Source organism: Ascaphus truei, chromosome 6 (assembly GCF_040206685.1).
Source record: "Ascaphus truei isolate aAscTru1 chromosome 6, aAscTru1.hap1, whole genome shotgun sequence".
Classification (NCBI taxonomy): Eukaryota; Metazoa; Chordata; class Amphibia; order Anura; family Ascaphidae; genus Ascaphus; species Ascaphus truei.
The window spans coordinates 86,488,841-86,502,763 of NC_134488.1; the positions used below are offsets into that span (position 1 = coordinate 86,488,841).

The 13,923-nt window shown below is 41.7% G+C and overlaps 1 protein-coding gene across 8 annotated transcripts in view; it reads left to right on the forward strand.

Moving 5' to 3' along the window:
* The window catches only part of CAMTA1 (calmodulin binding transcription activator 1), a 1,668,879-nt gene that overhangs the window by 21,360 nt on the left and 1,633,596 nt on the right, over positions 1-13,923 (forward strand). For all 8 annotated transcript variants that reach the window (XM_075605012.1, XM_075605007.1, XM_075605006.1 and 5 more), the window contains exon 2: positions 81-199. In XM_075605012.1, the coding sequence (XP_075461127.1) occupies positions 81-199 (119 nt within the window). The remainder of the gene's footprint in view (positions 1-80; positions 200-13,923) is intronic.

The window sequence follows — 13,923 nt, forward strand, 5'->3', positions numbered from 1 at the left end:
AAAGAAGAAGTAGAATCAGCTTACACATTTTGTGATTCCGTAAATTGTTTAGCCTTAATTTTTCGTCTTTTTTTTGTCAGATGATCATGGAAACAGCAACGGCAGTCATGTAAAGATCTTTTTACCGAAGAAACTGCTCGAATGTCTACCGAAATGTTCAAGTTTACCAAAAGAAAGGCATCGTTGGAACACTAATGAGGTATTTAAATAATCGATGCTTGTTAGAACTTTTAAGTATTTTCTGCACCCAAAAATACTTTTTCCCAATGTGTGTATATATTTTTGGTACACCAACATGTATATCTTATATAAATGAATGTACGTCCCTGATACTCAATCAAGTAATTTGTGTCAACTACTTGCCTGCAGTTTCTCTACCACAATCAGACCTGGATGATCCTCTGCCGACTCAAACTTAGCATCTCCACGATGGAGCTCCTCATACTTCCTCCCAAGCCTGGCCCTACAGTCCTTTTCTACATTACGATTGGCAATACTATCATACACCAAGTATCACAAGCACACTGCCTAGGGGTCACATTTGACCCCTTCCTCACATTCTCCCCTCACTTTCACAATGTAGCTAAAAACTGTAGTTTTTACCTCCGTAACATTGCAAACATACGCCCTTTACTCTGTCCCTCTACTGCTAAAACGAACTCAAGCCATCATTCTCTACCGTCTCTACTATTGTAACCTTCTACTGTCCGGCCTTCCTGCCTCTCACCTGTCTCCCCTACAATCTATCCTAAACACTGTTGCTAGAATGACTTTACGCTCTCCTAAATCTGTCTCCGCATCTCTTCTGCTGAAATCCCACTCCTGGCTTCCAATTAAACTCTATCACTTAGACAATTATCCTCTCTTTAAGGCAGTGTTTTTCAACCAAGGATCCCTAAAGGGTTCCCCGGGCATCCCTAAAGGATTCCCCGGGCATCCCTAAAGGGTTCCCCGGGCATCCCTAAAGGGTTCCCCGGGCATCCCTAAAGGGTTCCCCGGGCATCCCTAAAGGGTTCCCCGGGCATCCCTAAAGGGTTCCCCGGGCATCCCTAAAGGGTTCCCCGGGCATCCCTAAAGGGTTCCCCGGGCATCCCTAAAGGGTTCCCCGGGCATCCCTAAAGGGTTCCCCGGGCATCCCTAAAGGGTTCCCCGGGCATCCCTAAAGGGTTCCCTGGGCATCCCTAAAGGGTTCCCCGGGCATCCCTAAAGGGTTCCCCGGGCATCCCTAAAGGGTTCCCTGCAATTTTCTGGTCATTTGAAAATTGTATCAAATACAGAAGAATGTACAATGCATCTGATCAGACGTGCTATTAGACAGGGTTGGGGTTCATCAAAATTTCGCTTAGGGTTCCTTAACCATGGAAATATTGGAAACCACTGCTTTAAGGCTATACACTCTTCCGCCCCTCCTTACATCTGAGCCATAATTTCTCGCTATATACCTGCCCGACTCGTGCTTTCTGCTCAAGGATGTCTTTTTTTTTTTTTGTCTACCACTTTTGTATCTAAAGCCTTCTGCCGCCTAAAACCTTTTTCACTCACTGCCCCACAGCCTTGGAATGTCCTTCACCTCAATATCCGACTGACACCCTCTCTCTCCAACTTCAGAACCTTTCTTAAAACACACCTTTTTAACAAAGCATATGGGAAGCTCCAGTGGCTGATACTATACATCTCGGATGCACTGCTATTGATCCCTTGCAGACGCACTTCCCATAAAACCCCGCTACTGTCTTTACGTTCTCCCTACTTTCCACTTAGATTGTAAGCTCTTCAGGGCAGGGACTCCCTTTCCTATGGTTACTTTCATGTCTGAAGCACTTATTCTCACTGTTATAATGTAATGTCACGTTTATTACGGCTGTAAAGCGCTATGTGCCTGGATAGCGCTATATAAATAAAGATATACAGTATATATCATTTTTTTAAAATATGTTTTGTTACAATTCTGGGTTTTTGGCGATATATTCCTTTATCTAGAATACAGGACAATGGTATCATGCTGGAACCCTACAATGCTAAAATGACTGGCTGGTTAGTCAAAAAACAATAAACACATCATATACGAGCTAAAGAGGAGTTTGGAGAATTATCCAGTGCACAGGCTTCACAGAAATCCCTGCGGTAGGACAAGATGCAATGAAGCAGATCTGTCGCATGGCATCCATTTGTAAAACTGATACATAACTCAAGAATGCCATGGGGACATAGTGGTGAATTTGGCGCTTTGACCTACAAAGGTCAAATTGAAACCACGTCTGTAGGAGGGAATTTCTATCTGGTGTCCTTTTTGGAAGGCTCTTTTTGAAATGTAAATAACTCCACAAACTAACTGGTTTAATTGTGAAACCAAATGTTTCTTTCATTAGGGTTATATGTGTCCAATTGATCTTCATGTAAGTAACACTGATCTTGTGTTACACATTTAAAATTAAATGTATTAGCATGACCATTAACTGTATAATATATTCCCACACATTTTATTCAAGCCAGTGCCTTTATATTATTCTTAACAGTGAAAAAGTGAAAATGAAAGTAAAAAATCGGAAATTATGTAACATGTTCATCGTCTTAGTTTAAAATAATCAGATTTGATAACCGTGTCTAAAAATTAATTATGACGTAAAGTTTTGCAGGATAGGGGTTAGTCATAGTTTTTCAGCTAGTTGAAAGATTGCAGAGTATGCAGCTCTCAATTGCCAAGTGGCTTTAAAAAAGCACAGTGTCCGCAAACAGCCAATTGCCACTGCAGCACGTTTTCATCCACATCTGATACCAAGTGTATTGAAATGTTTCTCGGTCTACACATATATTTTAATGTACTGTTATTTGGTTTCCCTAACAGTGCCACCGTAAATACATTTTTTTGTATTTGTTTACTTCTGACCATTTCTTTTTCTGGATTTGATACTTTCAGAGTGGTTTTAAGCAAAAATCTAAACTGACGCTCTTTGGTTAGGTTGTCTTGGCATTTATACAATGACAATTACATGCATCTAAGTACACTGGGTGGCATTTTTTTAATGTGCTTGTGTCGGTGACATAACTTTTGCATCATATAATTTGTTTGTACCGCTGTCTGAATGAAAGATTTTTTGAATGTCTAGTCTATAGTTTTTCTTCATTTGTTCTACATGATGCTGTAGTAAGAAAAAATGTTATAAAACGTTAACTATGCTAGCATGAGCTTGTGGGGGGACTTTAACCAGGGAATTTGTTTATTACACCTTTGGTACCATAGTGGCCTGCTGTGCAACAAGTTTCCTTCTCTTTTGACACAGATACAGTTAATCATTATATATTAATTATCTTTAACTTTGTTAACTCGAAGTCCAAAACTATTTCAAATTATTTATCCGTTTAATTTAGGTTTCTGCTAAAGTAATGGCTGAAACTTAAAATAAGATTTCGCCTTTTTTGAAGGGCAAATGCAGATAAGGTTTGAGCATTTTCAAGAACATAGTCGCCAGATCGGTACAAGGGGGGTACAGAGTGACATCAATTGCATAAACAGAATGACATACAAATAAGGACTAACCAGCACAAACCGATACAGAAGGTAATGATTCCCCTGCTCCTGAGAGCTTACCAGGGGGAGTCTTGAAACAAAAGGTAAAGTGGCTGCTTATTGTGGAATGGATTATGATCCAGCTGCACAGCTTCCCCCATTAAGGTTTAGGGTGTGGATGTTAGCGGGTGATAGATGGCATGAAGTTTGGTCCAGCCACACAGCTAGTACCAATGGGGTTGGAGGAGGAGAAGGAGTATTAGGGTTATGCCAAGTAGACTTGCTTAAAAATGTGAGTTTTCAGAGCGTTTTTAAATGTTTGAAAGCTAGGTGAGAGTATGGTACTTGGTAGGGAATTCCAGAGTGTGGGTGCAGCACAGGGAGAAGTCTTGTAGGAGGGGTGAAGTGGTAATAAGGCATAAGGAGAGGCAGATGTCGTGGCCAGATTGGAGGTAGTGTTTAGGGGGGGATGAGGGTTGATATATAAAGGGGGGGGCAGCACCATTGAGAGCTTTGTAAGTCAGAACAAATATTTTAAATGTAGTTCTAGAGAATATTGGAAGACCGTGTAAGGATTTGCATAGTGGAGCGGTGAGTCAGGTAGACGAGTCTGGCAGCAGCAACAGGCAGGCGAGGGGAATGCCAACTAGGAGACGGTTGCAGTAGTCAAGGTGAGACAGGATAAGTGATGGAAGTAGGATTTTAGTTGCATCATGAGTGAGAAAAGCGGCATATCCTAACAATATTTTAGAGGTGGAGGCGGCAGGACTTGGTTAAAGCGTGAATGTGAAGCAGAGGGCAGAGTCAAACATGAACCCTAGGCAGCGGGTTTGTTGTGTTTGAGAATGGGGTATTAACAGTCAGCAGGGGTTTGTGGAAGGGGGAAAGATTATGAATTCTGTTTTGGACATGTAAAGTTCACGTAACTATGGGATATCCAGGAGCAGACTGCGGAGGGAAAGTTGGTGACACATGAGTAGTGAGAGGGTGAGGTAGATTTGGGTGTCATCAGCATAGAGATGATGCGGAAAGCCGAAAGATTGTATATTTTCACCAAGAGAAGAGGTGTAAAGTGAGAAGAACTGAGCACCAAGAAGAGAGTTGTGGGACCCCAACAGAAAGAGGGAGTGAAAAGGAAAGACCAGAAAAGCAAACGTTAAGAGCGGTTGGATAGGTAGGATTTGAACTAGGAGAGGGCTGCATCGTAGGCCAATGGAGTGTAGTGTGCAGGAGAAGAGGGTGTTTGACTGCGTTGTAGGCAGCAGAGATCTAGGAGAATTAGTAAGCAGAAATGACCCCTAGGCCTCGGACACGCTTACCACTGGCGCGCTGAGGCTCAGGGAAAGCGGGTGCATTCCCTGGCCTTGCGGTTGCTTACCGCAAGCGCTCTCAGCAGCCGTCAGGGGGCGGTCCGGGGGCGGGCGCGTCACTGGCCGGGGGCGGGCCAGTGACGTCACAGAGCTGGTTCGCCCTCATTGGGCGAACCGCTCACCTGACCGGACTGTCTCGCCGGCAAGCGGGGGAATTTTAAATTCCCCTAAGACCTGCGCTTCCGCAAGCGCGCGGAAGCGCAGGTGAGCCCCTACTAAAGCCGCTCTAATTGCGACTGTAGGGGCTCGCGCGCTTCCGCCAGCAAGCAAGGAACATGGTCGAGGCCTTAGACTTAGCTGTGAGTAGGGCGTTGGCCAGTTTTGTTAGTGCTGTTTCGATGGAGTGTAGAGGGCTGAAACCATATTGCAAAGACTCAAACAGCTAGTTTGAGAAAAAGGGAGTCAAGCAATTGTATACAAGCTGCTCAACTAGCTTGGAGAGAGAGGGCAGTAGTTTGTGGGGAAGGCTGGGTCAAGTGGGGGTTTCTTTAGAATGGGCGTGATGAGTGCATGATTGAAAGAAGATGGGGAGGAAGAAATGTTAAAAAGGTAAGTTAGGGTGTGGCTTAGTGCACCAGAGAGGGAATGGAGGTGATGTGAGATAATAGGATCAAGGGGGCGAGATGAGTGCGGAGCGCAGGGAAATAAAGAACTGAGGGTGGATTTAGATTTGTGATGTAGGTGCTGCGTGTGCAGCATGGCACGAAGACATGTCATGTCTGATGGACTCAATCTTTTCTGTGACGTAGATGGCATGGTATTGGTCTGTGAGGGGGGACAGGGGGTGCAGTTGGGCGGAGAAGGGAGTTAAAGGTGACAAATAGGTATTGAGAGGACAGAATTGGTGTGAGAGAAGAAAAGTAGGGTTTCTTGGCAAGGGAAAGACCAGTCTTATAGGAGGAGAGTAGGAATTTTTCTAGTGAAGGAAATCTGCTTTTGAGTGATTTCCTCCAGTAATATTCAACAGTGCGTGAGTAGTTATGGAGGTAGCGGGTAGAGGTTGTGTGCCGTGGTTGTGACTTAAGTTGTCAGGGGCGACGTGGTGGCAGGAGCAGTCTTGTCCAAGGCTGATCAAAGTGTACTTTGGTATAGAGAGGTGGGCAGGAAAGTTACAGATGGGAGAGAGGAGATGTTGTAGAGATGTTAAAAATATGACAGAGCCAACAGCATGTAGGTGTTGGGGAGGATGCTGAGCGTTGAGTGAGGCTAAAAGTTAGGTGGTGGTCAGAGAGAGAGAGGGAAGGGAGTGTTTGAGTAGGAGACTGAGAGGAGGCAGGAGAAAACAAGATCAAGGGAGTGTCCACTGCAGTAAGAAGGAGAGGAAATACAGGAGGTTAAGGAGAGAAATTGGAAGGCTGAAGGGGCATTGGTATTGTCAATAGGTATGTTAGTCTCCAAGGTTGACAGTAGGTGTCATGTTTGTGAAGTAGATCCTTTTTTTTTTCTCGTCTGCAAAGCAAATTGTATTCATTTAATAAGTGTATGAAACAGTAAATCTTATAAAAGACCTTCATATGTTAAATAGCTCTCAGAAGGACAACTTCAACTTCGTAAGCCTTTCTAGCACTTCTTATAACATTGAGTTAAATGCTTCAAATATTTCTCTGTGTACAATCAATAGACATATAAACTTAAACTCTAAAGAATAAAATATTGCAGCTTGATCCTGCTCCATCATTTAGTGATTGTGGGTTCATATGCATAGATATAATATATTCTGATTTGATGACTGGTTGATTGATTTATTTATTGTAGTTGTTCATGACTTACCAGCTGGCAAAATAAAAATGGGATATTTTACATTTTCTGTGCCGGCCTGTTTATTTTGGTTGGAAAAGGTACTGTGCAGATGTTTAGTGTCAGATTAGAAAAACAAATCAATTTCTCAAGCTAAACAGACTTTTTTTTGTCTCAATTTTAGGTCACAGATAAGGCAACAAGGTAATAACCATACTAATAGTGTATAGGGACTAAGGCCTTGACCCCGCTGCCTACTACAGCGTCCGCTGTGGCAGACGCTGAACGGACGAGAGCCCTCCCCTCAATGGCGCCGGGCCCGCTGCGAGGGGGGGGCGCAGCGCTGGGGCGAGAGTTGCTCCTGCTCTCAATAGAATTGAGAGCAGGACTCGCTTCGAGCGATACGGCACGCCCCCCGGCGGTTCAGCCAATGAGGGCGAACCTGCCGGGTGACGTCATGGCCGCGCCCGCGTCACTCCCCCGCCACGCCCCCCCCCCCGGTCTCTCTTCCTGCAGTGAGCTGCAGACCAGGGAATCGGCTTCACGCACCGCCAATCTCGCAGGCGCACGTTGCAGCGGAGATACCGGGGCCTTAGCCTAAGCTGTCGCTGCTCTAGGGGTTTCCTTAGCCCTGATGAAGAGTGCCTGTACCTTTTTTACATGGTGTTGAAACGATTTGACATATGTTAGCCTATTTGGCACTGGAAATATCCATGTTCTTCACCAAGGGAAATTTTAAGAGGCAAATTCAAATATTTTCATTTGTGTTCTCCTTCTATAGCATATTCCTGTGGCAATGGTGAAATGAAAATTCTTCCCCCCTGCAAAAAAATACTATAGGTTGACTTCTAGTTTAGCTATGCTACTTACAGTAAAACCTATATTAATGATGGCTTTGCATGTGAATACTGAAATTGTATTTGTTTACTGTTGATTCTTTATACAATTACTTTTTCTAGATTTCATCATTTCAGAGTGGTGTAAAGCACAAATGCCAACTGATATTCATAAATATAAATATAATACATTTTTTGGTATACAATATTTTTCTTAGGGGATAAGTGGGATTTTGTAGTTACCCAAGAAAAGACAGCGGTGATTCCTGTTAAAAAACAATTTCTAGAAAATAATTGATTTCCATCCTGATCACATACTTCATTATGGAAACCATCAGCAATTTCAGATTTTCGGTGTATAAAAATGTTTTTGCAGAGAATAACGTTTAAGAATTAAAAATTCACCCTTTTGATCAATGTGACTATGGAACCACTGCATTCATCCTCATTTAGCTCTTATTCCCAAAGATACAACGGTAGTAAGTGTTCTTTATTCTGTACATTGTGCTTTTGACAGTCTTTTCCAAAGCAATTGAGTGCATCTTAAATTATGAAATAGTGAAAACTCTTGAAATATGAGTGCTGTTACCTTATTACTTTTCAAACTTGTTTCTCAGTAGGATTGCACCGCCGAACTGTCTTACGCTTTCCCCCCCACGCTTTCCCATCCATGCATTATGCTCTCCTGCTGATCTAAAGCTGTGAGGAACATTATATATTGATTACAGAATGGGTCAATTGGATGAATATCTGGGAGTAGCCAATGCATGTAGAACTTGAAGCTCTCTTGTTCCTAGTCATTATGTTGTGAAGTGGTTTTCCCTGTGCAGGAGACTATTTTAGTCTAAGGCCCCGGACATGTTACCTGCTTGCTGGCTGAGGCGCGCTCCCGCTCAGCACTGAGCCCCTACAGCCGCAATTAGAGCGGCTTTATTAGGGGCTCACCTGCGCTTCCGCGCGCTTGCGCAAGCGCAGGTCTTGGGGGAATTTAAAATTCCCCCGCTTGCCGGCGAGACAGGCCGGTCACGTGAGCGGTTTGCCCAATGAGGGCGAACCAGCTCTGTGACGTCACTGGCCCGCCCCCGGCCCGCCCCCTGACGGTCTGTCCCCCTTCTGCCCCGATCCATGTCTCCTGTGTGTGTGTGTATGTGTATGTGTGTGTATGTGTGTGTGTGTGTATGCATGTGTGTGTGCCTTTGTGTATGCATGTGTGTGTGTGTGTGCCTTTGTGTATGCGTGTGTGTGTGTGTGCCTTTGTGTATGCGTGTGTGTGTGTGTGTGCCTTTGTGTATGCATGCATGTGTGTGTGTGCCTTTGTGTATGCATGTGTGTGTGTGCCTTTGTGTATGCATGTGTGTGTGTGTGTGTGTGTGTGTGTGTGTGTGTGTGTATGCGTGTGTGCGTGCGTGAATATATTTATCAAAGTTGCACAATGTTAATAAATAATTTATTCTCACAACAGTTCCCCAGTGACACACACACACTGACAGCTACCAAGTGACACACACACACACAGTGATACCCGCCTCCCAAGCGCTTGCCGTCTCCTCTGTAAGGACAGCAAAAAGCTCCTGGTAGAGCGAGCGGCTGCAAGCGAGAGCGAGCAAGCGCCAAACATGGCCAAGGCCTAATTCTTTTGAATTAACCCGTCTTCTCTTCAGCACATTGATGACTGCTTCCTAGCAAATTGAACAGGATCCTTGTGTTTGTCCCTGTGTTGGATACCTCATGAGAGAGAGAGAACCAAGCATGGTCTGTGATCTTATGACACTATAGATAAAACTCCTGCACATGCGACCTTGTAACCCGTGTCCTGAATACTTTGCAATGATGGAAGACCTGTATAAAGCAGAAATGCATGCATTGTGCAATGATTTGTCAGCATATTAAATTAACTTTTTTCCTATCAACTAATACATACACATACATATACACCATATACATTTTAAGTTATGGTGGGTGAAAAAGGCAACAAAAAAACCTCCACTGTTGGCATATAGCCAATAAATAATATCACTTGTGAGCACATTCACATGTCACATTGTTGCCTTTTTCACCCAGCCTAGAAATATTGCAAACAAGTATAAACCAACCTCGCACTGATGAGACCCATTAAGGTTGAAACATGTCTGTGAGTGGTTTGGCTTGCTTTGCTAGTCCCATGCTGTGCTTAAAAGCTGTGTGAATAGCGATGCATTTGCTTATATGGGCTCCATGTAAATGGATATTCCAGGCAAAAGGTGACACGTGTGCTCATTTGCATGTCATTTCCCAGAATCCCTTGCTGCGGTGGAAGCACTGTATGCTAGGTGATAATGGTTGAAAGGCTGGGTTGCAGACCTGTCTAAGACGTAAGTGTGTGTGTGTAAGTGTGTGTAATTTTTTTTTTATTTAAGGAAAGGGATTATTAATCATGAACCGTTGCCTTGACAGTGTCATGCATGATCTTTTTAACTGTCACATAGACTTTGTTCTGTTGGTAAACCGCAGGATTTGACACAACCAGGAATCTAGGATTCAGTTTTTCCCAAGTTTATTCTTTGTTTACTCTCCTATTTTTAAATAATGCCTAATTACAATGTGACCACTGTTGCCTAGCCCAGCAGTTTGCTATACCCAAAGCACAATGTTCTGTATTTAGTGTCAACTGTCCCAATTTGACATCCATAGTCAAATATTGTAATATAGTTATTATAACTACACATGCTATAAAATATATAATGCATATTAGTCCTAACATGTATATTACATACCTTCTTACAAACTTTATTTACTGATTTATTTTGCAAGGTGCCAATATTTCAGGTATGAGGCTTGCCTGGTGAAAAATAGCATGTTTGACCTTTTGGGGTTCACCTAGTTTCACAACGTTATACATTTATGTATGACGTTAAGATCAGTAAATAAGTTGCTCGAAACCAATCACCCGTTCGGCTGTTTCTTTTAGTCTTGTCTGCAATACCTTTGGTCTGTATTTAATTTAACAATACAGTGTAAGAAAGTGGTCTTTTGCAATAAATGTATGCCTACTGCTCAATCAGTAGTGTGTTAAGTAGATTGGATTAAAATGCTCATCTATTTTAAGGCCTTTGTTTATGGTGACCCCGCGGGCCCATGAGTTGTGTGTACTCCGTGACACGCCTGGTGAGTTCTAGCATGTGGAGAGAAAAAAATTAGCTGGCGAGCTATAGATATAGCGCAAATTAGATCTGAGGAAAAGTACAAAGAAAGAGCGAGGACAAGAAGGTTGGAAGTGAGAGATATGTAATGTTTTAGTTGTTCCCATTGACATTGTTCAGGTCTCAATCAGGCCCATGTAAAACCAAATGGAACTAATCACAGTGGTATGATTTAACTTATTCCTTAAAATATACGCTTTTAAGCCCATCTTTTGCTATCTTTGTAAGGTTAGGGTGATTTTGCTGCCATCTGCCTTGTCTTAATTGTTTCGTGTTGTAATTGGCTCTTACACTTGAAGTCGGCTTCCAGAGACCTGATTACCTTTTGATAGAATTGGAGCAAGTAAATTGGAGAACCAAAACACAAGACTAGTTCACTAGTCTCAAGTGGGATTGATACTTTTTATATCTTTTGGTCCTTCATGGCTTAGAAAAAGGAAGTATCAATAATTTGTTCCCTTTGATTGAAGATACAAATCAGTTTAGATTGAAGGGAAAAAGCAAGAAAATATATTGGTCTTTTTATGTCTTTCTATTGTACTTGCTTAAGAAAGTGCCTTAATTATTTCTAATTTATTATATTCTAATTCTAATCTATTTTTAACACTACTTGTTGAAAACTTTTAAGTTGAAGACAATATCTATGGATTGTACGGCATAAGGAGTAAATCATTGTATCAGGAAAATACTGAGTGACTATAAAAAGATTCTGGCAATGCTAATTTTTTTTTTTAATATATACTTTTTGCAGTATTGAGCTAAAGGGTCCGCTGGAGCCGAACTGCACTATTCCAAGTGCCGGGGACCTTTCTATGTGCGGGAACATTAAACTAACAGACATGGCTACTGGGATTGTCTAATTGGAATCTACAATATCATGCTCATGACATTGGCCCATAAGAGTAGGGTTCAGATGGTAGCCATATAAAATTCTCAAAAGGGACCAGAAACACCGACACGTGAAAAGGTCCCCCCTACATATAAAAAAAAAATGCATGGTTCAACTTGGCGACCCCCCCTGTAAAGAAAGAATTAGTAAGTTGTATTACAGCCTTAATTTAAGTACAAGAAGCATGTTATTTTCTTCTAGCACTGAAGACACAATAATATCAATTAACATGTTAATAGCTGCCTTGCACAAAAGGAATATGGTTCCAAATTAAAAGGTTGAACTACGTTTTATATAGTCAAAGAAACAACCCTTTTTATTGTTGAAGATAATACCCAATAAAACCTTGATCTAATCCACATGTGATTTTTCTATTCTAGCTTCTTATTTACAAGATCACTAGCATGATAAATTATTAAGTGGCAGGTTAATTTTGGAAGCCATGATTTTGATAATGTGCTTGCATGCCTCATTTGCCAGAAAAATTGCAAAATTTGATTTAACATCTAAAGAGCAATTCCCCCAGTCTTCTTGCAGAAAAAGGAGCATATTTTTCTCACCAATGTCATGGATTAAATTGTCTAATTTAAATCAATGACGTTCTACAATTCTTTCCCAAGCACAATGCGATGCACTAAAACCTTTAGGGAGCTGGAAACGTCTTGCTTACAGAAATCTGGATCGGATTTATGGACCTAGAACAAAAGATACGGGGCTCTGATTTCAATCTGAATACTCTCCATGCATGGAAAAGCATAAGGATGTTATGTGAGAATAGACATTATTCTGTCTGGTTTCATGGGCTGATGGGTCGCTCAAGCATTGGTTCTGGCATTTACTTTTGTTCAAAGAGATTGTGTCCTCTCTTGGCACAAAAGAGATTACTGAAACCGTGCTAGATAGATGTATTTTTAGTGTGCTTCATGTTCTGTTTGAGTTTTACTAGCCAAGCTACGTTATATGGCAGAGGCCCGATGCCTGCTTCACGGCATTTTACTTTTTTTTTAATTTTTTTTTTTTATTTTAGAAATGCTGACTTGGTGGGGCAAACCACCACAGTATGTCTCCCATCTACCTGAATAGTTCATATATCCGGTTATAATATTCCTTCATTGTTAGTTTACTGTACTTGCAGTTTCTAGCCTGGTCCACTCAATGGATTAGCACATTGAAAGGAATGGGACCTACCTTCTTACATTTGACCTGCTAACTAACACAGGAATAACATATGTTTGATGCATGGCTGCCACTTTGCAATTGCATCTAGTACTGTTTTAATAGCCATGTATACGTGTGTGCTTAGCAATGTATATCTGAAAAATAAAATATTGTTTATCCCCATGTATCCCCAAAATAACTGTTATAAGCCACAGTGAAGTATGTAATGTTGAATAAGCGGGTCAGGGGTTATTTGGCATTAAATTGTTTAAATCTTTAGCAAAATGTCATTTAAAATAAAAACATGTTTTCACATCTCAGTTTGAGCCCCAGTTTAAACTCTCCTTGTGATCTTAGACAAGTCACTATCGACAAAACCAAAAAGAAAAGGTAGAGTGCTAAAAACGCACTACCTCCTTATATGATAAAATATATAAATCCTTTATTCATTTATAATTACAAATAACAATCTCGCATTCGTTTGCATGAAATGTTACCCTTACTGCAGATAATTAGTGGGTTTGGAAAGCGGTTTTATTTACAACAGGCAGTTCTCGCTTATCTGACGGAATGCGCCCCGCAAACAGCCGTCGGTTAATGGACTGTTGGATTGTAGGTCCATGTTAATAGGCGGCGGTGACCATCTGATAAGCTGGTCCGACGTCAGATAATGCGTCCGGCGGAACTTGCAATATGCGGCGCCGGATAAGGCATCCGTCAGTAAGTGAGGACTTGCTGTGTTTGTTCAAGCCCGTTTATCTCCCTGTGCCTTGCGCACCAAAATTAGAGTACATTTTTTGGGGCAGGAGTTTATTGGACCTATATACAGCTGCGTACACTGCCTGTGCTATATAGGGAAAAAATGAGATACACGGGATAGCTCTTTTTGGGGATTTGAGAAACTACAGCTATGGCAAGTAGTTTAATAATAAGAACTTCAATAAATTGATGATTATAGTTTGTGTCCAGGGAATAAATTTTACTAGATTAGAAAGGTTTGTGTTTACATACTGAATTGGCTCTAATTAGCTTTACGTTCATTCAAAGTAGATTTTAAAGACGGACAGCAGATTCTAGATACTATAAAACTGTAATCTACTGTTTTTTTACAGCACTTTTATGGCCAGGTTAATGTTGAAACACAAACCATTACAACACTTTCTACTTCAATTAAAAGCAAAAGTAATTGTAGATTAACCTACATGCTTTATAACACCTGAAAGGGCTAATGCCGGGAGTTGCTGTT